General features: G+C 37.4%; 1 protein-coding gene across 2 annotated transcripts in view; it reads left to right on the top strand.

The window, feature by feature from the left end:
* Nucleotides 1-3,378: 3,378 nt before the first annotated feature.
* The window catches only part of PPP1R42 (protein phosphatase 1 regulatory subunit 42), a 50,538-nt gene continuing 26,151 nt past the window's right edge, over nucleotides 3,379-27,765 (top strand). For both annotated transcript variants that reach the window (XM_066264683.1, XM_066264682.1), the window contains exons 1-4: nucleotides 3,379-3,589; nucleotides 9,941-10,107; nucleotides 10,968-11,106; nucleotides 13,048-13,164. In XM_066264683.1, coding sequence (XP_066120780.1) covers nucleotides 3,461-3,589; nucleotides 9,941-10,107; nucleotides 10,968-11,106; nucleotides 13,048-13,164 — 552 coding nt within the window. In that variant the 5' untranslated portion in view covers nucleotides 3,379-3,460. The remainder of the gene's footprint in view (nucleotides 3,590-9,940; nucleotides 10,108-10,967; nucleotides 11,107-13,047; nucleotides 13,165-27,765) is intronic.

The raw sequence follows: 27,765 nt of genomic DNA, 5'->3' as shown, positions 1-27,765 counted from the left end.
GAACTGAATTTGAAATGTCCACTGTATCTAGCCAGGAGCTCCAGAATGATGAAAGGCATGGCCCCCAACATGGATTCCCAGAGCGCCTGTAAAGCAGCTCCAAGCTGTCCCCCACCAGCAATCTAGGAGAGAACTAATCTAGTGAGTGGAGCCCCGAGATAACAGAGATATTTAGTAGGGGGAAAAAAAATGAAAAAGCATTGGCCCTGGGTAGAGCGTCGGCCTGGCGTGCAGAAGTCCCGGGTTCGATTCCCGGCCAGGGCACACAGGAGAAGCACCCATCTGCTTCTCCGCCCCTCCCCCTCTCCTTCCTCTCTGTCTCTCTCTTCCCCTCCCGAAGCCAGGGCTCCATTGGAACAAAGATGACCGGGGCACTGGGGATGGCACTGTGGCCTCTGCCTCAGGTGCTAGAGTGGCTCTGGTCGCGACATAGCGACGCCCGGATGGGCAGAGCATCACCCCCTGTTGGGCATGCCGAGTGGATCCCGGTGGGGCGCATGCGGGAGTCTGTCTGTCTCTCCCCTTTCCAGCTTCAGAAAAATGAAAAATAAATAAATAAATAAGCATTCTCTTAAACTTTAGAAAATAATGAACCTCTTTTAAAAGAAAACCAGAGACATCCCACAAGTGTTGACATAATTCTTTTTATTATACATTCTTAAAATGTATCCAAATCTAAACCTAGGTTCAGTTTAAACTCCTAAAGTTTATAATTCCTCTAAAACAAACTACAATACAAATGTAGTTTAAATTATTATATGAAGTTTAAAGTACTATATTAACAAGATAAGTGTTTTAGTGAAACTAGCTACAACACAGATTCTTTTAACAGTCTCTGTTATTGCATGGTATGGGTTGGTTCAAGTCTCTTTCCACATTCAAGCTCCTGTATATTTTTCCAATAGTTTGCTGAGGAGGTCCACTAGCCTTCCCTTGGTATAAGTCCTTTATATATTATGTTTGTCTCTTTTTCTAATTATCTGAGAGAATTAAAATGATTTCTATACAAACACCAATTAGTGCAATGGAACCTACAGACAAAATTCATTTATAGCATGGTGATTTGTGAGGATTCAGATGATCCAAAAAGTGTTTGCTTTACCCTAGGTTAGAAAGCAGAGCCTGAAGCAAAAAACTGTGATGATACAGAGGGCTAACTATCTCAGGGAAGCAGGAAAGGGGGGAGAGAACGAGATAGAGCAAATATAAGAGAGTATGTCACCACCACCCCACCACCAAATAAAAAGAGAGAGAGAATAGGAAACCCAGAAGACCACATGCTTTCAGAGGGACCATTTGAAATGGCTGTGTCTATAAAAGCCCATGGGGGAAAGAAGGAAGAATAAATCACTCGTGGCTCTGGTCCCAGTGGCCAAAGTTACCCCCACAGGGCATCACATCCTTCATAGAACCAGGCAGTTCATGCATGGTCACCTGTACCACACTCTCCTGCCTCAGCTCTAAGGGAGAAACCCTGGGGTGAACAAACTCTAAGATTGGCATTTCACCACAGTTACCAGTGTAAAAAGATCTTTGAATTTTCCAGGAAAAGTTCTAAAATTTTTAAATAACAGCCAAAGAAATCTAATATATTCTACCCTGAAGTGACCATCATTAGTTTTAAACCCCACAAAAGCCCTTGTAACTGTGCTAAGATGACACATACATATACAAGATCTGTAAGAGCAACACTGTAAAAGAAAAAAAAATTAAAATTAAAAGACCCAACGATCTATCATCAGAATAAATTTCATGCAAGGGAATATTACACAGCAATGCAAATATTCTAGAGCTACACAGATCAACTCTGATAAGCATCAGAAACAAAAAATTAAGCAAAAAGACTGAAATCAGAATAATGCCATTTATGACATGTATAAAACAATACCATATATTGTTTAGGTATTCATACATATGTAGTAAAAGTATAAAGACATAAAAAGGATGTAAAAATTTATGATAAATTCTAAATTCAATAGAATGGAGAAGGAGAAAGGTATAGATGGGTTCCGAATGTATTTGTAATGTTTCATATTTTAAGCTGACCTGTGGGGTATGGGCATAGTATTATTCTTTATACTTTTATGATGACATCTTTTATGAAGTATTTTTCAGCAAGTGTAAGAAAAGTTATCTTTACTTAGAAACATTTTTCAGAATATTACTGTCATCAATGTCACCCCAATAAATTCAATAAAAAAACTTTTTAAAAAAGAATCATAAAATTGGAATTGGAAGCAAAAAAGAAAGTTATTGTCATATTTGAAATTTGATCTGCAAACAATAATTTTTCATGCCCAGAATACCATACAGATTGAAGTGTTCAGCTAGTAAAATCCCCAATAGTTTGGAATAATAATACTTGATTTTAAACTATGTTTTTGCTTACATTTTTGACAAGAGAATATAAAGCACAACTGGGGAAACTGGAATATGTCTCATTTAAATAGCTATACATCCTAGATAATTACAAAAAGATGGGTTATCTCAAACTATGGACCACATGTGAATACCTTACATACAGCAATATTTCATTAATAAAATGTTCCCCTTATTTAATGGCCCTAATAAATTCCAGACAAAAGATTGAAGTGAACAGTGTTCATCTTATCTGTGAACAACAGTAGAATAATAATGTTGATAGCAAACATTTATACCAGGCACTGTGTAGAATACTCTATACATGATTATCTCATGTAATCCTTACACTATCTCTTGGATATTGTCCTAATTTTATAGGAAACTGAGATAACATGTCTAAGGTTGCCTAACTAGTGAGCAGTGAAGCGAAAATTTGAAACTAAGCAGTCTGGATTGAGAAACAATGCATTATGTTATCTCTTTATGGATTCTAGTTGTAGTAAAATATCAAAATTCCAAGGCCAGCCCCATTTTCAAGTATTTTGTATCACTTCTTCACACTATTTGTTTTGATTTGGGGGTTTAGTAAATATGATGACTACAGATACTATGAAAACAGGTGCCAGGAGACCTGCTTTCCACTAGTTTGAATAGTTTCAGACAAATCTCTGGGCCTGAGTTTCTTCACATAAGAACACTAGATGATATTTTTTAATATCCTTTTCTACTCCAAGAGAGAAAAATAATATTTTAACAGATGTCCACAATAAAAATTCAATAGGGAGAGGAAAAGACTTAAACGTAAATGAGACTTGTGTATTTAATTAATTTTAGTTTAAAATTTTTTATTAGAAAGAATTAGGTCTATACACATAGAAAATACCTAAAAATCCCTGAAAATGTTTATGAATTAGCTAATCAAATAGTTTTATATAAGAAACCTAAAAAGTCAAAATGATATTTCCTAAATTGCTATGTATATAATATTACTATTTTTTTCTTCAATTTTTAGATAGTTGGGCATAAAACAATGCACAAACCTGCTTCTTGACATGGCATCAGAACAGAGCTATTGCTGAGTTTGATTTATAGAGAAATCATGGTTCGACTGACCTTGGATCTAATTGCCAAAAACAGCAACTTGAAACCCAGAAATGAAGAAACCACTTTACTATACTTGAAGAAAATAACTCATATTAATTTTTCAAACAAAAATATAGATTCAATTGTAAGAACTATGAAATTATTTCATATTTTTATATAATTAGCAATGTAAGGTTTAGAAATTGGTATCAGGCCATACCTTTTTATTAACTATATTTTGATTATACTTATTAACTATATTTTCATTAATCGGCTTTATATTGTGTTATCGTTTCATTTTCTGGCTTGTGATGTTAAATTTATTAAAATTAAGTTTCTATAAAATATACCACTGTGATTGTTAAATATATGTGTTAAATATATATATTCCCCTAAAATACTCTACAATATATCAATAGTAAACTAGATTTGAAAGCATATGTTGGAAAATAATTTCAAAGACAGTTACTCATATATAATTCTAAAACCTTGGATTATGAATTTTAGTATATCAAAATTTTAAGAATTAACTATGTGAGTATCATATTTCAAACTTTAACAAGGAAATCTTTTTTGCACATAATTTAGTGGTTATATAAATATAGGTTATACTCTCAATTATATCAGATAAGATGTTTGCTTGGATATACTCTAAAACTACATTTTCTCCCTGTTAAGCCAATTCTTGGCTTTAAGTTGGGAAACTTTAAAGGCATCAATAACCCATTTAGGCCATCTGTATAGGTATCCCTTTTCTACAATAAAATGCTAATAATTACAAATGAGAGGAAATTTCTTGGAAACATATAAGCTATATGTGGGCAAGGATCATGGCTATTTTGTTCATAGCACTCTAAATTCTCCGTCTAATACTGTGTCTGACTCATATTAAGTGTTTAATAAACATTTACTGAATGAATGAATAAATGAATAAAAAACAACAAAGCCCCAGGCAAAATTGTCAATTAAGACAAGTTATATTTGTTCTGATTTTTTTGTTTGTTTTTGTTTCTTTTTTTCAGAAACCCTAACCAGCTCCCAGTCTATACCAGTTTCCTGGTGATCCTTCTTCCATGAATCCAGTGCCCAGACCTCATGTTTCTTTTTTGTTGCTCAAATCCCAAAGCTCTCTACCTCATCATACTATACACAGGCTGTTTTCTTCAGAGCCTACTTTTACAGTTCTTTGGCCTCTCACAATCAATGCTCCTTCAGCGTGGATGACCTTTGTTAGGAGGAAAACAAAATGGTGTAATTTACAGTAAGAATGACTTGTAAACTTAAATTTCCCAAGATGCCATTGTATTTTTTTAAATCTTATTTAATGAACGCTGAGATATTTTTGAGCAAAACTTCACTCCATCTCTTGCCTACTTAGTCTAGGCTGACTCTACTAGCACACAAGAAATGACAGCCTTTTAAAATACCTTTAATTATTATTCTCATCTCAAAAGTAACTGCTGTTCATTTGAATAAAATACATATAAAAATAAGAAACTGGCCTGTAATTCTACCATGCAGAGAAAACCACTATTAACATTTAGGTAATCTTCTTCCAGTCTTTTTTCTAGGCATATATCCATATAATTTTGCAGTAGTAAGTCACTGAATATACTGTTCTCATTTTATTATAAAATCTACAAGATATTACTAAAGACACTGAAGGATATTTAATGGTTATACAGTACTCCCTTCAATAGCATTATCATAGTTTCCCTTTTTTGTTATTTTATTTTTTTATTGACTTTAGAGAGAAAGAGAAACATCATTTTCTTGCCCCTCTTATTTATGCATTCATTGGTTGACTTTTTTTTTTTATAATAAATTTTTATTAATGGTAATGGGATGACATTAATAAATCAGGGTACATATATTCAAAGAAAACATGTCTAGGTTATTTTGTCATTAAATTATGTTGCAAACCCCTCGCCCAAAGTCAGATTGTCCTCCGCCACCCTCTATCTAGTTCTCTGTGCCCCTCCCCCTCCCCCTAACTCTCTGCCTCCCTCCCTCCCATGTCCTCCCTCCCCCCCACCCTTGGTAACCACCACACTCTTGTCCATGTCTCTTAGTCTCATTTTTATGTTCCACCAATGTATGGAATCATGTAGTTCTTGTTTTTTTCTGATTTACTTATTTCACTTCTTATAATGTTATCAAGATCCCACCATTTTGCTGTAAATGATCTGATGTCATCATTTCTTATGGCTGAGTAGTATTCCATAGTGTATATGTGCCACATCTTCTTTATCCAGTCTTCTATTGAAGGGCTTTTTGGTTGTTTCCATGTCTTGGCCACTGTGAACAGTGCTGCAATGAACATGGGGCTACATGTGTCTTCACGTATCAATGTTTCTGAGGTTTTGGGGTATATACCCAGTAGAGGGATTGCTGGGTCATAAGGTAGTTCTATTTGCAGTTTTTTGAGGAACCACCATACTTTCCTCCATAATGGTTGTACTACTTTACAGTCCCACCAACAGTGAATGAGGGTTCCTTTTTTTCCACAGCCTCTCCAACATTTGCTATTACCCGTCTTGTTGATAATAGCTAATCTAACAGGAGTGAGGTGGTATCTCATTGTAGTTTTGATTTGCATTTCTCTAATAACTAATGAAGCTGAGCATCTTTTCATATATCTGTTGGCCATTTGTATCTCTTCCTGGGAGAAGTGTCTGTTCATGTCCTCTTCCCATTTTTTAATTGGATTGTTTGTTTGTTTGTTTGTTGTTGAGTTTTATGAGTTCTTTGTAAATTTTGGATATTAGGCCCTTATCTGAGCTGTCGTTTGAAAATATCAGTTCCCATATAGTTGGCTGTCTGTTTATTTTGATATCAGTTTCTCTTGCTGAGCAAAAACTTTTAATTCTGATGTAGTCCCATTCATTTATCTTTGCCTTCACTTCTCTTGCCATTGGAGTCAAGTTCATAAAATGTTCTTTAAAACCCAGGTCCATGATTTTAGTACCTATGTCTTCTTCTATGTACTTTATTGTTTCAGGTCTTATATTTAGGTCTTTGATCCATTTTGAATTAATTTTAGTACACGGGGACAGGCTGTAGTCGAGTTTCATTCTTTTGCATGTGGCTTTCCAGTTTTCCCAACACCATTTGTTGAAGAGGCTTTCTTTTCTCCATTTTGTGTTGTTGGCCCCTTTATCAAAGATTATTTGACCATATATATGTGGTTTTATTTCTGGGCTTTCTATTCTGTTCCATTGGTCTGAGTGTCTATTTTTCTGCCAATACCATGCTGTTTTGATTATCGTGGCCCTATAATAGAGTTTGAAGTCAGGTATTGTAATGCCTCCAGCTTCATTCTTTTTCCTTAGGATTGTTTTGGCTATTCGGGGTTTTTTATAGTTCCATATAAATCTGATGATTTTTTGTTCCATTTCTTTAAAAAATCTCATAGGGATTTTGATGGGAATTGCATTAAATTTGTATATTGCTTTGGGTAATATGGCCATTTTGATTATATTTATTCTTCCTATCCAAGAACAAGGAATATTTTTCCATCTCATTGTATCTTTTTCGATTTCCCTTAACAATGCTTTGTAATTTTCATTATATAGGTCCTTTACGTTCTTTGTTATGTTTATTCCTAGGTATTTTATTTTTTTTGTTGCAATCGTGAAGGGGATTATTTTTTTGAGTTCGTTTTCTAATATTTCATTGTTAGCATATAGAAAGGCTATGGACTTTTGTATGTTAATTTTGTATCCTGCGACCTTACTGTATTGGTTTATTGTTTCTAATAATCTTTTTGTGGAGTCCTTCGGGTTTTCGATGTATAGGATCATATCATCAGCAAAAAGTGATACCTTTACTTCTTCTTTTCCGATATGGATGCCTTTTATTTCTTTGTCTTGTTTGATTGCTCTGGCCAGAACTTCTAGCACCACGTTAAATAAGAGTGGAGAGAGTGGACAACCCTGTCTTGTTCCTGATTTAAGGTAGAAAGTCCTCAGTTATATGCCGTTTAATATGATGTTGGCTGATGGTTTATCATATATGGCCTTTATCATGTTGAGATATTTTCCTTCTATACCCATTTTGTTGAGAGTCTTAAACATAAAATTGTGTTGTATTTTATCAAAAGCCTTTTCTGCATCTATTGATAAGATCATGTGGTTTTTGTTCTTTGTTTTGTTGATATGGTGTATTACGTTAACCGTTTTGCGTATGTTGAACCATCCTTGAGATTCTGGGATGAATCCCACTTGATCATGATGTATTATTTTTTTAATATGTTGTTGTATTCGGTTTGCCAGTATTTTGTTTAGTATTTTAGCATCTGTATTCATTAGAGATATTGGTCTGTAGTTTTCTTTCTTTGTGCCATCCTTGCCAGGTTTTGGTATGAGGGTTATGTTGGCCTCATAGAATGTGTTTGGAAGTATTGCTTCTTCTTCAATTTTTTGGAAGACTTTGAGTAGAATAGGAACCAAGTCTTCTTTGAATGTTTGATAGAATTCACTAGTATAACCGTCTGGGCCTGGACTTTTATTTTTGGGGAGGTTTTTAATAGTTTTTTCTATTTCCTCCCTGCTGATTGGTCTGTTTAGGCTTTCTGCTTCTTCATGACTCAGTCTAGGAAGGTTGTATTGTTCTAGGAATTTATCCATTTCTTCTAGATTGTTGTATTTGGTGGCATATAATTTTTCATAGTATTCTACAATAATTCTTTGTATATCTATGATGTCTGTGGTGATCTCTCCTCTTTCATTTTGGATTTTATTTATTTGAGTCCTGTGCCTTTTTTCCTTGGTGAGTCTTGCCAAGGGTTTGTCAATTTTGTTGATCTTTTCAAAGAACCAGCTCCTTGTTTTATTGATTTTTTCTATAGTTTTTCTGTTCTCTATTTCATTTATTTCTGCTCTGATTTTTATTATCTCCTTTCTTCGGCTGGTTTTGGGTTGTCTTTGTTCTTCTTTTTCTAGTTCCTTAAGGTGTGAAGTTACATTGGTTGACTCTTGTATGTGCCCTGACCAGGGATCAAATCCATAACCTTGGCATATCAGATAAAGCTCTAATCCTGTGATGGCAAACCTTTTTATAAAAACGCCCACTTTGCCTGACCAGGCGGTGGCACAGTGGATAGAGCATCAGACTGGGATGCAGAGGACCCAGGTTCGAGACCCCGAGGTCACCAGCTTGAACGGGGGCTCATCTGGCTTGAGCAAAAAGCTCACCAGCTTGGACCCAATGTCGCTGGCTCTAGCAAGGGGGCTGTGGAAGGCCCAAGGTCAAGGCACATATGAGAAAGCAATCAATGAACAACTAAGGTGTCGTCACAACGAAAAACTGATGATTGATGCTTCTCATCTCTCTCTGTTCCTGTCTGTCTGTCCCTATCTATCCCTCTCTCTGAGTCTCTCTCTCTCTCTCTCTCTCTCTCTCTGTCTCTGTAAAAAAAAGAAAAAAAACGCCCACTTTTGCTGTGCTGGTCAACCTGGTCCCTCCCGCCCACTAGTGGGCGGTCCACCTTTCATGATGGGGGTAGGGGAGCAACCATACGGCACCGTAATTGGCCCACCATGAAAGCTAGACTGCCCACTAGTGGGCGGGAGGGACCAGGTTGACCAGCACTACAAAAGTAGGTGATTTTTATAAAAAGGTTCGCCATCAGGGCTCTAACCAAATGAGCTAGCTACCCAGCCCAGGTTCATAGTTATTTTTATTAATCTATTGTTCTTGAATATCTAGGAGACTCAATTTTCTGTATTATAAATCACAACAATTTACTTTCAATCCTACAGAAAGACTAAGAAGACTTGATTTATAATGTTAGAGCAATAATTTGTTAAATGCTTAAATTTCCAGAGAACCTTAATTGCTTCCAAGGAAAATTTCTTGCACTAGGAAAATCTTTCTTCTAAAAATACAATTTTAGGCCCTGGCCGGTTGGCTCAGCAGTAGAGCGTCGGTCTAGCGTGCGGGCGACCCGGGTTCGATTCCCGGACAGGGCACAAAGGAGAAGCGCCCATTTGCTTCTCCACCCCCCCGCTCCTCTCTGTCTCTCTCTTCCCCTCCCGCAGCCAAGGTTCTATTGGAGCAAAGATGGCCTGGGCGCTGGGGATGGCTCCTTGGCCTCTGCCCCAGGCGCTAGAGTGGCTCTGGTCGCGACAGAGTGACGCCCCGAGGGGCAGAGCATCGCCCCCTGGTGGGCAGAGCGTCGCCCCTGGTGGGCGTGCTGGGTGGATCCCGGTCGGGCGCATGCGGGAGTCTGACTGTCTCTCCTCGTTTCCAGCTTCAGAAAAATACAAAAATATATATATATATATATATACAATTTTATTGCTATAGTTACAGAATACTAAAAGGTAAAACCAGTTTTATAATTATTCTAGTGTTGTTTTGACTGTGCTAAGAAGACTGTTCTTTTATATTAATCTTAAGGAAATTACAAAATGATTAAGTGAAAAACTTTCTTAAAAACAAACATAAGTCTTCAGGAAAAATCAAGTATGACCTGTTTTTGTTTTCCTTTTAGGAAGACCTCTCTCTTTGCAAAAATCTTAGTGTTTTATATTTGTATGATAACCGTATTAGTCAACTAACTAACTTGAATTTTGCCACAAATCTGACCCACTTATACCTACAAAACAATTGTATTTCGTGTATAGAGAACCTCACATCATTAAAGAAACTCGAAAAACTGTAAGTGCTTTTATTAAGTAATATAATTGTTTCTCTTCATTACAGTAACATTTTTGCATGTAGATGTTTCCATTATCTGCAGTTTTGTGAAACAGGCCACAGTTTTTGTTCTCTTTTAGTATTAGTAGTACAAAATAAATTGTTTTAAATGTACTATGAGACAATTTTTGTCTTATTAAGCCTAGTGTGTGTGTGTGTGTGTGTATTTTTTTGCAGGAGTTTGAGTTGTCTTAAGGGCTTATAGGAATACCTAAAAACATCCTTCTGTAGGCTCAAATGGTGAAAAAAGTTTCCATGGAACTCAAATGAGTTCTGTGCCTTTCTTTCAGAATCACTTATCTCAAAAGGACAAGGTCATAGAATTAATAATGTTGATGTAGATTTGATTGTAAAAAGGCATTTACTATACCTTTAATTAAAGAAGATTGGTGGATCCAGTTTCCTCAGATTGAAAGAACTATCAGTGCTTCTTAAAATGTGGGCCAGGGGCCTGGAAATGGGGAGAGAGGCATGAGGCGGGAAATGCTGGTTTCCTCAGATAGCCAAGTCAGAATCTCTGTGGATTAGGCTCAGAATGCTTCATTTTCAAACCTACAACCTAGGTAATTCTTCTGTACCCTATACATAAGAAGCATTGGTAGATAGTTTAATAAGGACTATTTCAATTCTTACACTTAAAAAATACTTATTTCTTAAACTAAATTACATGTAAGAATCATATGGATAAACCTTCATTGATTCAATATAAAGTGAACATTCTATTTGTATAATTTCACACAGCTCTATGATTTTGTTTTTATCATGTTTACAGATCACGCTGTTCACAGAATGTCTATTTAAAATTATGTCATATTTTGCAGGTATCTTGGAGGTAATTACATTGCTGTCATAGAAGGTCTAGAAGGATTAGAAGGACTAAGAGAGCTTCATGTTGAAAGTCAGAGGCTTCCCCTTGGAGAAAAGCTTCTGTTTGACCCAAGAACTCTTCATTCTCTGATGGTGAGACCACATTTGAGTATTCTAACAAAGCATATAGTGATTAATAGTTAGCGTGTACCGGGAAGATGATGAAGTTCTTTTTATACATTGTACATACTCTGAATATTTATAAGCCAACTGAGAGTTTGGGGGTTAAAACTAATTTTTCCCACATAACTCCTCAGAGACTCAGCAGCTATAAAGTGGGAATAATACCTGCTTCTAGAGCTACTGGAAGGATCAAAAGGAGGGTGTTAAAAGGTTTTGGAAAGTATGAAGTTCTAACAGATGTTAATTCGCTCATAATTTGGACCTTCGTGATTATCATGTGTCGTAAAGCCAAAGGAAAGAGGAGTGCACTTTGGCAAATTTTAAACAAACTAGAGAGTCATTTACAGTGTCATATCTTCGCTGGATTCTGATTTGTTTTTTTGTTTTGTTTTGTTTCAGATTATATTTTTTAGTTTTTAGAGAGAGGAGAGAGAGATAGAGGGAGAGGGAGAGAGAGAAAGAAGGGGGAGAAGTGGGAAGCATCAACTTGCAGTAGTAGTTGCTTCCTGTATATGCATTGACAGGGCAAGCCCAGGGTTTCATACCAGTGACCTCAAAGTTCCAGGTCGACGCTATATCCACACAGCACCACCACAGGTCAGGCTAAATTCTGACTTAATTGTAAGCTGTGCTACATTTGGCTCTCTGACTCAGCAGAAGCAGACAGGTCTGGGAGCATTGGATTTGATGCTCCAGCTGTCACCTGACATCACATGGAGGTGTCACAATGAGTTAAAAAGCCAGAGGGTGACACGTAGGCTTTTACTAGTCCTCAAAGCAGGATTTGTTAGGGACATGGTACCTTCAATTCTGGGCAGGGGTCAAAAATCAAACATGATTTTTGTATTTACAGATTCTGTTGGTTTTATTTTAGAGGACCCAGAAATGGAGGACAGTATAAAGTTTCTGAACCAAACATAACAATTAAGGGATACTGCTTTAAACTGGAAAAGAAAGAAGTGACTTGGTTCTATCCTGCTCCCTTCATCCTCCCCATAGAATCAATTGTGCCTCAACTGAATCTCAACTGATCCAAGCAGACTGACCACACTGTGGGGATGGCTAGTTTCACTCCAAAACACCACTGCAAACGTTTTTGCCTACTCAATTTTTGCCTAGATTCAAGCAGATTCTGAAATTCTAGATATAAGGCATAATTTTTAAAGCTGTATTTTAAGTGTTAAGTGTCAGGAAGTATCTTCTCTATATGTTAGCTGTGTGTGGATACTTGGGTGGGCAGGCTCAATCTTGTTAGAGATTTCTGGACCTTAGATTTTAAGATGGCTTTGATTTAGTGTTGCTCTACTGTACATTTATGCTGGTGTTGGAATTAATAGCTGGTGTTGGAATTCTTGTTAATTAGCTTGTTAATTATTATTCTAAGTGGCTTCTGAACATATGGATTGTCAAGAGAAAATTATACAGAGAGATAAAAATAAAAACCAGATATTCTTTAATTCTTGGTCAATGTTTTCTATTTAGAAAAACAAAGACAAAAACGATTTCTTCCTACGTAAGTACAAATTTTAGTGGTCTTTAACAGAAAATGATAATTTGCTAAAACTGAAGTAAGCATATTTTCTACATTGTTATTTGTTTATTGGGACACCTTTTTTCTTTCTTTGCTTCTTGATTCTTAGCTTCTTTTCTCTATAAATTTCTCATATATCTTGATCAAATTTATAAAAAAAATTGTAAGTTATATCACAATTACAATAGTTCTAAACATTCCATCTAAAACAAAATAATGACAGAGAAACAAAATCTCCACAGGTTTTTATGGTCTTGCCTAAAAAGCAAAACAGCCTGAATTGATAAATCTTAAATTTTTCACAGATTAGGATTTCTGGTTCCTATATATAGTACTTAATTAGGCTATTTACTAATGCTAATTTAATTATTTTCTTACAGAAGTCCCTCTCTATATTGAATATCAGCAATAATAATATTGATGACATAAAGGACTTAGAAGTACTGGAGAATCTTACTCAGCTCATAGCAGTTGACAACCAACTTCTACATGTGAAGGTAGTGTAAAGAAATATTCATCTTGGCTCTGTTTGATTGGCTCAGTGGTAGAGCATCTGCCTGGCACGTGGAAGTCCTGGGTTCGATTCCCAGTCAGGGCACACAGGAGAAGCGCCCATCTGCTTCTCCACCCCTCCCCCTCTCCCTTCTCTCTATCTCTTTTTTCTCCCCCCCCCCCCCCCTGCAGCCAGGCTTCATTGAAGCAAGTTGGCCCAGGCACTGAGGATGGCTCCATGGCCTTGCCTCAGGTGCTAGAATGGCTCCGGATGCAATAGTGCAGTTCCCCAGATGGGCAGAGCATCGTTCCCTAGTGGGCTTGCTGGGTGAATCCCATTTGGGTGCATGTGGGAGTCTTTCTGCCTCTCTGCTTCTCATGTCAGAAAAAAACTATTCTGGATTTGTTTTAAAACTAGCTTATGAATCTCTACTTCTTAATATAAATATACTAAGAATTATTTGCATAATTCTGCCCTCTTACCTGTTTTTTTTTTTCTTCTATCCCCAATGCCTCCATCCCTCACCAACAAAAACAGTTTTTCTAATAAGAAAGTCATGGCCCTGGCCAGTGGCTCAATGGATCTTTTGTTCCCTGTGCCTGATATGAGTGTCGGCCCAGCATATGTACATCCCAGGTTAGATTCCCAGTCAGGGCACACAGGAGAAGTGACCATCTGCTTTCCCCCCCTTTCTTTCCCTCTTCCCCTCCTGCAGCCAGTAGCTTGTCTGGTTCAAGCATTCGCCCTGGTTGCTGAGGATAGCTCCATTGGAGTGTATCACCCTCAGCCTCAGGTGCTTCAAATAGCTTTGTACTTGAGCATCAGCCCCAGATGGGATTCCTGGGTGGATCCTAGTTTGGGGTGCATGCAGGAGTCTGTCTCACCATCTCCCCTCCTTTCACCTTAAAAAAAAGAAAAAAGGAAGGAAGTCATGCTTTTTATTTTCCATCAAATGTTTTTCTCTAGAGATCAGATTTCTTGACCCATGACTAGACCTGAACTCTATCCTGGCTACTCCTTGGGGAATCACCTAGATCTTGAACTTATTCCAATTTGCACTAAGTATATTCATGTCATGTTATATCATATCATACTATATTCATTCAATTATTTATTTATTTATTTATTCATTCAGATATATATTGGGCACCTACATATTTGTCAAGCACTGTACTACTCTGTGTAGAACAGGGGAAGGAAGGATAATCTCTGGGCACAAAAAACCCAGAGTCAATAAGTAACAAGACTACAAAGTGATTCTCTTTTTATAAGTACTGTGTTGCACTAACTCATCCTGGGGCTAAGAAAGGCTTCTTGGAAACATTGCTGTCACCTCACAGTTTATGGCTTAGCAATGGGATGGGCTGTGGTATAATTTCTTTACATGGAACCATAGAAGAAAGAATGAGCTTATTGCTTCCCTAAATAGCGCTCTTATTTTCAAAATTACTTCCAGCCAGCTTTCTGCTGACCTTAAAAACGTTACCCTGGTCTTTCCTGGTTGCAAAAGAGCAACACCCCAGATGAGCAGAGCATCGCCCCCTGGTGGGCATGCCAGGTGGATCCCGGTCGGGCGCATGCGGGAGTCTGTCTGACTGCCTCCCTGTTTCCAACTTCAGAAAAAATACAAAAAAGAAAAAAAAATTAAAATAAAAAGACCAATAAGAAAGCATGACTCAATCATTTCAATTTACAATATGAAGGGTGTAAGGAGTTTACAAGATAAATTCTGCATTGAAAAACACTTTAAATTTTTGAGTATTCTAAATGTTTTTAATTGGGCATTTTTTATTCACTAGAATTAGATTTCCTTTGACTTTACAGTGTTTGTATCAATAATATGATTTTGTGATAGATGTATCTTAGATGTATTGTTACATGTGATCCCACTAAAAGTAACAGAAGCTGGAGTTTAGATCTCTGGTTAAGCAGAGAAGACCTAAGCTGTGCACAGCTTCCACATTCGTGCCATGACAGACGGTAACAGAGTGGCTAAGCACTGAAGCTGACTTTTCCTGAGGAGAGGACGGTGGAGAATTCCAGGCTCCCAAGCTAGCATCAATCTGAAGTACAGGACAAGTATTTCTCCTACATGTTTTTGTAAGCCTAGGATCTAAGCACAATGCTTGGCAAATAAATGTTCAGTAATAAGTGGTAAATATTGATATATGAATAGATCTTGAAAGATCTGGTTAGTTGTTAATTATCATAATTACCAAGATTCGTTTTATTTTCTTTACTTTTAAAGTCTTAGTCTATTATATTTTTAATTCTGAACAGAAAATAAAAGTTTGATAACTGGATAAAATTGCTAGTCTTATAATCCCAGAGGAAGTTTTTCTTAGTGACAGTAAAACCAGGCAATTTGGCCTACAGAGATTATTCTCAGGCCATGTTAATAATGTGCAACCAGGATAAATGTGTAACCAAAATAAATACCTTCATATTGCTGATTATTCAGTCTAATGATCAATATTTAAATAACCAAGTCCTTATTTTTAAGACTTAACTCTATCTCACCTCCCTTATGTAGCTTTTTCTAAACCTCTCCATTAAATTTATCTATTCAGTAATATTTATTATTATATATGGGTGCCAGGTACTGTCTAGACCCTTGGAGAAACATGTTCTAGGCACTGGGGACACAATCATAGATAAGACAAATCTCTATCCTCAGAAGCTTACATTACTGTGAAATAGGGGAGGGGAACAGTCAGGAAAAAAATAAGTACAGGAAATTGTGAAAAGTATTATAAAGGAACTAAATGGGATGGCATAATGAAACAACCAGGTTATAAAAAAGGCCTCTGAGAAAATGACATTCATGCTGAGATCTAAAGGATGAGAAAGAAGGAATCTGCACAGAGAGCTAGGGAAAAAACATGTCAGGCATAGGGAACAAAAGATACAAAGATGCTGAGTCCAAAGAGAGCTTAAAGTGTCCAAGGAACGAAATAGGCCAGTTTACTATGATAGTGCCTAGCTCAGTTTCTGAAATGTTGTCGGTACTCAATAAGTAATTGTTGAATAAATAAAGAGACAACAGTATAACATGAAATTAGAAAGGAAGGTATAGGAGCCAGATCATAAAGGTCCCTTTAGGCCAGGGGTTCCCAAACTACGGCCCGCGGGCCACATGCGGCCCCCTGAGGCCATTTATCTGGCCCCCGCCGCACTTCCGGAAGGAGCACCTCTTTCATTGGTGGTCAGTGAGAGGAGCACATTGACCATCTCATTAGCCAAAAGCAGGCCCATAGTTCCCATTGAAATAACTGGTCAGTTTGTTGATTTAAATTTACTTTTCTTTTCTTTCTTTCTTTTTTTAATTTTTAATTTTATTTTTTTACAGAGACAGGGAGTGAGTCAGAGAGAGGGATAGACAGGGACAGACAGACAGGAACAGAGAGAGATGAGAAGCATCAATCATCAGTTTTCCATTGCGCATTGCAACACCTTAGTTGTTCATTGATTGCTTTCTCATATGTGCCTTGACCATGGGCCTTCAGCAGACCAAGTAACCCCTTGCTGGAGCCAGCGACATTGGGTTCAAGCTGGTGAGCCTCGCTCAAACCAGAGGAGCCTGCGCTCAAGCTGGCGACCTCGAGGTCTCGAACCTGGGACCTCTGCATCCCAGTCCGACGCTCTATCCACTGCGCCACCGCCTGGTCAGGCAAATTTACTTTTCTTTATTGTAAATATTGTATTTGTTCCCCTTTTTTGTTTTTTTACTTTAAAATAAGATATGTGCAGTGTGCATAGGGATTTGTTCATAGTTTTTTTTATAGTCTGGCCCTCCAACGGTCTGAGGGACAGTGAACTGGCCCCCAGTGTAAAAAGTTTGGGGACCCCTGCTTTAGGCTGTGGTCTTGAGCTTGACTTTAATTACAATAGGAAGTCACTGAAAGGATTATATTTTAACGGATTTCTCTATCAGTTAAGTGAAGAATAGGTCACAAAAACAACAGTATAGTGATCAGGTGGGAGACTGCTACAAAGGCTGAGAATGAAAAGATGGTTGCTTGGAGAAGAGGAGTGAATGGATTGCAGGGAAAATTTTAGATTGAACTCACAGAACTTGCTTATGAGTAGGATGTGTAGGAATAAAGAAAAGAGAAGAATCAGGGATGACACCTAGCTTTTGTGTGAGATAGATAGTGGTAGCCTTTATAAGTTGGGAAATACAGGGAAGGAATACAATAATTCCTTCTATTGAAATATCTACTGGACATTGAAATGGATAGGTCAAGTAGGCATTTGGAGTTCAAAGCAGAAGAAAGATTGGAAAGTTTGGGAGTCAACAGCATTCATATGATATTTAGAACCATGCAACTGGGTGAAAGACACTAGAGGTAAAGAGTAAATGAGGCTAAGATCAAGCACAGAAATACTCCAATGTTTAGAAATTGTTTATCAGAGAAGGCACCAGGAGTCAATGATGTAAGAGAAGACAAGAGAAAAGGGAACTTCAAGAAAGAGGGAATGACCACTTGCACTGGATGCTGTTGAGCGACTATCATGAGGGCAGATAAGAGGTTAACAGAAATCTGTTGGATTTAACAACAGTCAGACTATGTCTGGTCGAGTACCATGTATTATGCATGTTTCACAATAGGATGCCGTGGCAAGAGTTTGCATTGTTTTTCTTCTACCCAAAGCCACATAAACATATTAGAAACTTCTTTTCTTGTTATGGATTAAGAAACTTCAAGCTTTTCATAAATATTTCCTCATACCTGAAATTTCAGTATATAAACTGAAAAACAAGAGAAGGAAAAATTAAAAGACTACATAGATATAATACCTTAAAAACAAAGGTACAAAAACAAAAAGCAAAAAAACAAAGGTACAGGGCGCAGGTTTAATTTGTGAAGTTGAATCAGAGTGGTTGTGATTCAAAAAAATCACAGCAGAGGGCAATGCTGAAAATAGGGATTCAGTGAAAGACAATACTACAATGTTAGAAGGCCTGTTTTCCTCCCTCTTTTATGCAGACAAACAAGGCTTTACTATCAAAACCCTTTCTGTGTGGCTTAAAAACTTTGGGCAAGAGATTGGAGAAATTATCTCCAGGTAAACTGACCAGCTCAAGAGAAACACCTCCCAATTCAGATATTTTCGGGTTCTGCAGGGGAAATGCCAGCAGCGTACCCAGCTGCCATGCAGTGAGACCAAGCAGTCAGTAAGCCTGTCCTTCATACAGAGCTCTCATTTAATGAACAGGTATTTCAGAATCACTAGATATCTGGAAGCTTCTAAAATCAAAGAAAGACAGAAACAAAGGGATGAAGAACTCTGAAGAAACATAATATAGAAGCAAAGAAAAACAAAAACTTTAACAAATCCCATTATAATTAATTTCTTAAAAGAAATTAAAAAAGATTCTTTTACCTGAAATAAAAACAGGATTCTCTTTTTTAAAAGAAAATGAACATTAAGTTAATGAGAGCACTTAGAAATTTAAAATAGAATAAGTAAAGTTAAATATTCGATATAAAGCTTAAATGTGAAAAATGGAGAAGTCTCCAAAAAAAACAAAAAGAGAAAAAATGGAAAATAAGCAAGTAAAAAAAAAACAAAACAGCATTAATTCAGGATATCCAATATATAACTAATAAAAGTACAAGATTCATAAAGTAAGAAAATAAAATTATACTTTAAAATAATAAAATGGGCCATGATATATTAACCAAGATAAGAATCATACCTCACCAAAAAAAAAAAAAAAAAAAAAAAAAAAGGAGAAAGAAAGAAAGAAAGAAAGAAAAGAAAAGTAGACAAAGTATGTGAAACAACTTTCCAGACATTGTACAGAACTGGGATCCCTAGGAGAAGGAAAACAAACAAGGTGAGCTCTCTAATTATCCCAGCTTTCTGCCCAAAGGCACTTTCCAGACCACAGTGCAGGGAGAGGAACTGCAAAAAAGAGCCATGGAAATATAAATCATAACTGAAGAAAAGTCAGTCAAGAAAAAACATCCAGAAATGATATAGAGAATAGAATTAGAAAACAGGACTTTTAAAAGAAAAATATACTCTAGAATTTAAAGGAAGCATGAAAGCAAAGAGAAGAGAAATAGAAGATGTGAAAAAAATAACGTCTGGCGTTGAAAAGTGTATCTAAAATTAAAATTAGTTAGACAAGATTAAAAGTAGATTAGAGGCCATGGCTGGTGGCTCAGTGGATAGAGCACTGGCCCAGCGTATGGACATGTCAGGTTCGAGTCCAGGTCAGGGCACACTGGAGAAGCAACCATCTGCTTCACCCTAACGTCCTCTCCTCCTTCTCTCCTTCTTCCTCTCCCACAGCAAGTGGCTTGATTGGTTCGAGCATATCCCCAGGTGCTGAGGATGGCTTAATTGGTCCAAGTTGGTCAGCCTCAGGCACTAAAAATAGCTCGGTACTGGAGCATTGGTCCCATACAGGGTTGATGGGTGGATCCCAGTTGGGGCGCATGTGGGAGTCTGCCTCACTATCTCCCCTATTCTTACCTAAAAAAAAAGTAGGTTAGACATTACAGAAGAAAAGATCAGAACTCAAAGACATAACATTAAAATTATCGAATCTGAGGTACAGAGAGAAAAAAAAACTAAAAAAAAAGCAGAGCCTCAATAGCTTGTAGGATACTAGAAATATTCAAACATGTATATGAATGAATTCCTAGGAGCAGTAGGGGCAATGCTAGGGACTGGATATTTGTGTCCCTCCCTTCAAAATTCATAGGCTGAAGCCTAATTCCCAATGTGATCATATTTAGAGATGAGGTGTTTGGGAGATAATTAGGTCATGAGGATCCTTATAAAAAAAGATAGAGCCTAGAGCTCCCTCTCTCTCTTAACCATGTGAGGATACAAGGAGAAAACAGTCATCTGCAAACCAGGAAGAACACTCTCAACAGACCACAGTATCTATCAGCACTTTGATCTTAAACTTCCCAGCCTCCAGAACTATAAGAAATAAATTTTATTTTTTATGCCATCCAGTCTATAGTATTATGTTATGGCAGCCCAAACTAAGACAGAAGCAGAAAATATTTCTTTTCTTTTTTTTTTTATTATTTTTCTGAAGCTGGAAACGGGGAGAGACAGTCAGACAGACTCCCGCATGCGCCCAACCGGGATCCACCCGGCACGCCCACCAGGGGCGACGCTCTGCCCACCAGGGGGCGTCGCTCTGCCACGACCAGAGCCATCCCCAGCGCCCGGGACATCTTTGCTCCAATGGAGCCTTGGCTGCGGGAGGGGAAGAGAGAGACAGAGAGGAAGGAGGGGGGGGGTGGATGGAGAAGCAAATGGGCGCTTCTCCTATGTGCCCTGGCCGGGAATCGAACCCGGGTCCCCCTCATGCCAGGTCGACGCTCTACCGCTGAGCCAACCCACCAGGGCCAGAAAATATTTCTTAAGAAATAGTGGCCTTGAGGTACCCGGGCAGTCATAACATTCTTAAAAAGAACAAAGTTGGCCCTGGCTGGTTGGCTCAGCGGTAGAACACTGGCCTGGCATGTGGAAGTTCCGGGTTCGATTCCCTGTCAGGGCACACAGGAGAAGCACCCATCTGCTTCTCCACCCTTCCCCCTCTCCTTCCCCTTTCTCTCTTTCTCTCCCTCAGCCAAGAATCCATTGGAGCAATGTTGGCCTGGGCACTGAGGATGGCTCATGGCCTCCACCGCAAGGAAGCAACGCCCCAGATGGGGAGAACATCGCCCCCTGGTGGGCATGCCAGGTGGATCCCAGTTGGGTGCATGCAGGAGTCTGTCTGATTGCCTTCCCACTTCTAACTTCAGAAAAATACAAAAAAAAAAAAAGGAAAAAGAACAAAGTTGGAGCATTCACACTTTCCTTTATCAAAACTTACAGCAAATCTACAGCAATCAAGAGTGGCACTGTCATAAGTATAGACAGATCAATGGAATGAGACTGGGAATCTAGAAATAAACCCTCACATTTATAGTAAATTGATTTTTGACAGGGGTACCAAGACAAGCCAATGCTGAAAAAATAGTTTTTCCAATAAATGTTACTGAGATCTTTGGATAGCTGCATGCAAAAGAATCAAGTTGGATCCTTTCTTTATAATTTAAACAAAAATCAATTAAAAATAGATCAGAGACTTAAATGTAAAAAGTTAAAACTACAAACTCTTAGAGGAAAACATAGAAATCAATCTTTATGACCATGAATTAAGAAAAAGCCTTCTTAGATACGACAACGAAAGCATAAGGAAATAAAGATAAATTAAACTTTAAAAAAATTAACAACTTTTGTGCTTCAAAGAATACCATTCAGCAAATGCAAAAGACAAGCCACAGACTAGGAAGAGAGGCAAAAGTGGGTTTACAGTTGTTCATATGGAAAATAATATAATAATAATAAATAATAGTTTCAAACTCACAACTGTAAACCTACTTTTGCCCCACCCTGTATTTGCAAATCCTATATCTGATAATAGACTCATGTCTTGAATATATAAAGAACTCAACAACAAAGACAACAACTACAAAAATTCTAATTTATGAATGAGCAAAGGACTTCATAGACATTTCTACCAAGAAGATATGCAAGTGGTTAATATGCATGTGAAAGATACTCAACATAACTAGTCATTAGGGAAATGCAAATCAAAACCACAATTATATACCACTTCACACCTGATGAGATAGCTATAACTAAAAAGACAAATAATAACATGTTGGCAATGATACAGAGAAATTAGAACCCTGATACTTTCTGGAGTGAATGTAAAATAGTGTGGCTGCTTTCAAAAACAGGCAGTTTCTCAAAATGTTAAACACAGAATTTAACATATGACACAAAATTCCACTTGTTAAGTACAGACCACAAGCAATGAAAACTTACATCCACAGAAAGACTTGTACATGAATGTTCATAGCAACCTTATTCAACATACCCAAAAAGTAGAAATAACTTAAATGTTCGTCAACAAATGGATGGATAAAATAATATGTTATGTCTATGCACATGGAAGAATTATTTGGCATTAAAAAGGAATGAAGTACTGATTCATACTACAACATGGATAAATTTGAAAAATATTATGTAAAGTCAAAGAGCCACCACAGAAGACAATTAATGAGGTTGCATTTGTATGAAGTGTCTAGAATAGGTTAATATATAGAATCAGAAATAGATCATTGATTGCCTAGAGCTAAGGGTTGATGAAAATAGGAAGTGATGTTAATGGGTACAAGGTTTCTTTGAGGGGGGCAATGAAAATATTCTAAAATTATGCTGATGATTGCACAACTCTACAGATGTACTAAAAATCATTGAATTGTACACTTTAAATATGTGAATGTATGGTATATGAATTATATCTCAATAAAGCTGTTAAAAAAGAACAAAACTAAAAATATAGTAACCCCCAAATTCTCATATTTGATGGTAATTATAAACCTAAAGAGGCCCTGGATGGTTGGCTCAGTGAATAGAGTGTTGGCCCAGTGTATAGATGTCCTGTCAAGGCACACAAGAGAAGTGATCAGCTGCTTCTCTTTTCCTTCTCTCTCTCGCTTCCCTTCCTGCAGACAGTGACTCAGTTGGTTCCAGTGTCACCAAAGGTGCTGAGGAAAGCTGGGTTGAACTGAGTGCATCAGCCTCAGGTGCTAAAAATAGCTGGGTTGATCAGAACATCGGCTCCAGACAGGGGTTGCTGGATGGATATCAGTTGGGACACATGCAGGAACATTTCTTTATCTCCCCTCCTCTTCTGTCTTTTTATCTCCTTTCCTCTTCTGTCTCTATCTCCTCTCCTCTCACTTAAAAAATAATCCTGAGGCACACCAGTGTGCTGTGACACACTGGTTGAAAATTGCTGTCATAGATCATAGACTTCTCATGACAAACAATGCAAGCCAGAATACAAAATAATTTCTTTTAAAGTGCTGAAAGAAAAAAAAATGCAAAAACACCCGTCAACTTAGTATTATATATCCAGTAAAATTCTCCTTCAAACGTGAAGGAAAAATAAAGATTGTTTTCAGATAAATTAAACTTGAAATAACTTGTCCCTAGGAGACATACATTACAATATAATAATAAAGGAAGTTCTTCAAGGTGAAGGAAAAACAATAACTATTGGAAACTTTATCTACACAAAAGAATGAAGTAGTTAAAAGTAGTAATTATAATGTAAATATAAAATACGTAGCCTGACCTGTGGTGGCACAGTGGGATAAAGCGTCGACCTGGAAGTGCTGAGGTCGCCGGTTCGAAATCCTGGGCTTGCCTGGTCAAGGCACATATGGGAGTTGATACTTCCAGCTCCTCCCCCCTTCTCTCTCTCTGTCTCTCCTCTCTCTCTCTCTCTGTCTCTCCCTCTCCTCTCTAAAATGAATAAATAAATAAAAAAGAAGTATTATTAAAAGTGTCCAAACATGTAAAAAAAAATACTATAGTAGAAGCCTTCATCAGTACAATAAGGCAAGAAATGAAATAAACAACACTCAGTTTGGAAAAGAAGATGTAAAACTGTCTTTTTTTTTGAAGACATGATTGAGTATGTGTAAAATCATAGTCTACAAAAAGCTATTAAAACTTAAAAGTAAATTTAGCAATAAGATACAAGGTCAACATGCAAAAATCAATGATCATATACAAGCAATGAGTAACTGGAAAATATATTCTTAAATACCAGTTACAGTTCCTGTCAAGAAACATGAAATACTTGGAGATAAAGTTAAGGAAATATGTGCAAGAGCTGTACAACAAAAACTACACAACATTGTTGGAAGAAATTAAAGAAGATCTAAATAAATAAATAGAGATTCCATTTTCATGTATTAGAAGACTCTATATTCTTATGGTGCTAATTCTTTCCAAATTAGCTTGTACATTCAACACAATTCCAATGAAAGGCCCAGATGATTTTTATTTTTTTATTAATTGAAATAGTATATTTTATTTAATACAATATATCTAAAATATTATCATTTTAACATGCAATCAATAAGTAATTAATGAGATTTTATTTCTTTTTGTATTCTCTTCGAAATGTGTGTGTGCGCGCGCGCGCGCGCGCGTGTGTGTGTGTTTGTGTGTGTGTTTAATGTAAGAGGAGGGGAGACTTCCACATGTGCCCAACAGGGATCCACCTGGCGACCCCCATCTGGAGCTGATGCTCTGCCCATCTGGGGCCATGCTCACAACCAAGCTATTTTAAGCTCCTGAGGCAAAGGCTTGATGGAGTCATCCTCAGCACCTGGGGCTGATGTGCTTGAATCAACCAAGTCACTGGCTGTGGAAGAGAAGAGAGAGAGAGAAGGAGAGGGCGGGTTGGAGAAACAGATGATCGCCTCTCCTGAAAATTCAGGCCCAGATGATTTTTAAAAGAATTGACAAGCTGATTCTACAATTCATATAATAATGTAAAGGACCTAAAATATCAAAAAACAATATTACTAAAAAGAGTAACGTTTGAGAATTTAACTTACATGATTTTGTGACTTTAACATTATAATAGTGTGGGACCCGGGTTCGATTCCCGGCCAGGGCACACAGGAGAAGCGCCCATTTGCTTCTCCACCCCTCCGCCGCGCTTTCCTCTCTGTCTCTCTCTTCCCCTCCCGCAGCCAAGGCTCCATTGGAGCAAAGATGGCCGGGGCTCTGGGGATGGCTCTATGGCCTCTGCCTCAGGCGCTAGAGTGGCTCTGGTCGCAACATGGCGATGCCCAGGATGGGCAGAGCATCGCCCCTGGTGGGCGTGCCGGGTGGATCCCGGTAGGGCGCATGCGGGAGTCTGTCTGACTGTCTCTCCCTATTTCCAGCTTCAGAAAAATGAAAAAAACAAACAAACAAACAAAAAAAACATTATAATAGTGTGGTGGTGCAGTGGGTAGAGCGTCGGACTGGGACATGGAGGACCCAGGTTGGAAAATCCAAGGTCGCTGGCTTGAGCACAGGCTCATCCGGCTTGAGCGCAGGGTAACTGGCTTGAGCGTGGGATCATAGACATGACCCCATGGTCATTGGCTTGAGCCCAAGGTCGCTGGCTTGAGCAAGGTGTCACTCACCCTGCTGTAGCTCCCCAGTCAAGGCACATATAAGAAAGCAATAAATAAACAAGCAGTCAACGAACAACTATGATGCCACAACAAAGAACTGATGCTTCTCATCTCTCCCTTCCTGTCTGTTCTTATCTGTCCCTCTCTCTGACTCTGTCTCTGTTCAAGAAAAAAGCAAAACATTATAATAATCGAAACATTGTGGTATTGGCATAGAATGGACACAGAGATCAAGGAAACAGTGTACAGAGTTTATAAATAAATTCAAACTCATGTTCAACTGATTTTTTTTTCCACAAGGAAGCACGAAAGTTCCAAGATAATTCAATGAAGGATCTTTTCAACAAATGCAGTTGAAACAACTGGATATCTAAGTAGAAAAAAGGAGCTTTTACCCTTCATACCATACACAAAAATTTACTCAAAGTGTATCATATCCAAATTTAACTGATAAAATATAAAACTTCTAGAAAAAAACATAGACAAACAGTTTTTTCAGAAAAGCATAACGCATAAAAATTGATAAACTAGACTTCATCAAAATTTAAAACTTGCACTTTGAAAGACATCATTACTGAAATGGTAAACCACAGACTGAGAGAAAATATTAGCTATTGTGTATTTGACAATTTTTACCAAGAATAATAAAGAACTCTTGCAACTCTATAGTAAGAAGAAAAGCAACACATTAAAAAAATGGGATAAAAATTTCAACAGATACTTTATAAAAGAACATATGCTAATAATCAGAAGCACAAGTAAAGATGCTCAGTATCATTACTCATCAGGGAAATGCAAATTAAAACCAAATGCAATGCAATGCAATGCAATAAAACCAAAATGTGATGCCACTGTATACCCACTAGAATGGCTAAAATTAATGACTGACAATACCAATTTTTGATGAGGATGTGGAGCAATTAAATTCTCACTTATTGCTGAGGAAATTTAAAGTGGTACAATCTCTTTGGAAAACAGCAAACTACATATTTCTTATAAAGTTAAATATGTACTTTTGATATGACTCAGCAATCACATTTTTAGGTATTTACATACATGAAATGAAAATGTTCACACATATACATATATTCAAATCTTTATAGTAACTTTATTTGTAATTTTGGAAACAACCAAGTTTCCCTCAAATGGAGAATGGATAAATATACTGTATTTACTCAGCAATAAGATGGAATGAACTATTGATGCACACAACAGTATGAACAACATTTTTAAAAATTATACTGAGATCCTGACCAGGTGGTGGCACAGTGGATAGAGCATCAGACTGGGACACAGTGGACCCAGGTTCAAAACCCCAAGGTCAACGGCTTTAGGATGGGCTCAAACAGATTAAGCGCGGACTCACTAGCTTGAGCACGAGGTTGCTGGCTTGAGCATGGGATCATAGACATGACCCCATGGTCGCTGGCTTAAGCCCATAGTCGCTGGCTTGAAGCCTAATGTCACTGGCTTGAGCAAGGGGTCACTCGCACTGCTGTAGGTCGCCCCCCACCAAGGAACATATGAGAAAGCAATCAATGAACAACTAAAGTGCCGCAACCAAGAATCAATTCTCCTCATCTCTCTCCCTTCCTGTCTGTCTGTCCCTATCTGTCCCTCTCTCTGTCTCTCTCTCTCTGTCTCTGTCACAAAGAAAAAAAAATTATACTGAGAAAAATAAGCTAGACAAAAAAAGAGTATATATTATATGACTCCATTGATATAAAACTCTTGAAAAATAAATGTATATAGTAACAGCAAATCAATGATTGCTAGATGGGAGGTTGACTGGAAAGGTCCTTTAATGAATCTTTTGGGATGATGAAAAGGTTTTGTATTGATTATAGTGGCTGTTATGTGAATGTATATGGTTTAGTCATTTAAATGAATACATTTTATTGTATATAAATTATAACTCAATAAGGTTAATTTAAAAATATTAGAAAAGTTTTCAGAGCCAAAGGAACTGAGCTTCTTGATTCAAACTGTCTCCCAAATGTCAGCACAGAGGATGAAAACTGATTCTCAATCCAGGCCTTCCTTAAAAGTTTTAGGACACTAGGAATAAAGAGCTCCTAAAGGCTTCTACAGTGAAAAAGAGGATGCAAAGAATCAAGAAGCAAAATGGAGTCAGAATTATGAGACTTTTCAGTCTGGACAATAATAGAATAATGTCTTCAAAATTTCAAGGTAAAAATATTCTCAATCTAGAGTTATAACTATACCCTATACTTGGTCAATTTTTCAATTTTTAAACATGCAAGCGCTCAAAAAATTTTATAGCTGACATACCCTCCTTGGTTAGCTCTTAGAAAATGTGTTTCTCCTAAACAGGAGGGAAAACTATGAAAAGGGAAGACATGGCATCTAGGAAATAGGAAAAAGATAAGGAAATTCCCAGAATGAATTTGAAGGAAAATTGAAGCAAACAGATGTCCTGGAACAGCATCTACCAGCCCAAGTTGCAGCAGGCTGAGTTAGTGATAAATACATAGAAAACTAAGCAAATAAATAACCAACCAATTTTTAACTCTGGGTAAAACAAGAAGCAATCATAGTGCATTATATGCATCGAACAATATTTGAGC

The sequence above is a fragment of the Saccopteryx bilineata genome, chromosome 3 (assembly GCF_036850765.1).
Source record: "Saccopteryx bilineata isolate mSacBil1 chromosome 3, mSacBil1_pri_phased_curated, whole genome shotgun sequence".
Classification (NCBI taxonomy): domain Eukaryota; kingdom Metazoa; phylum Chordata; class Mammalia; order Chiroptera; family Emballonuridae; genus Saccopteryx; species Saccopteryx bilineata.
This window is presented reverse-complemented; position numbering and strand designations above follow the sequence as displayed.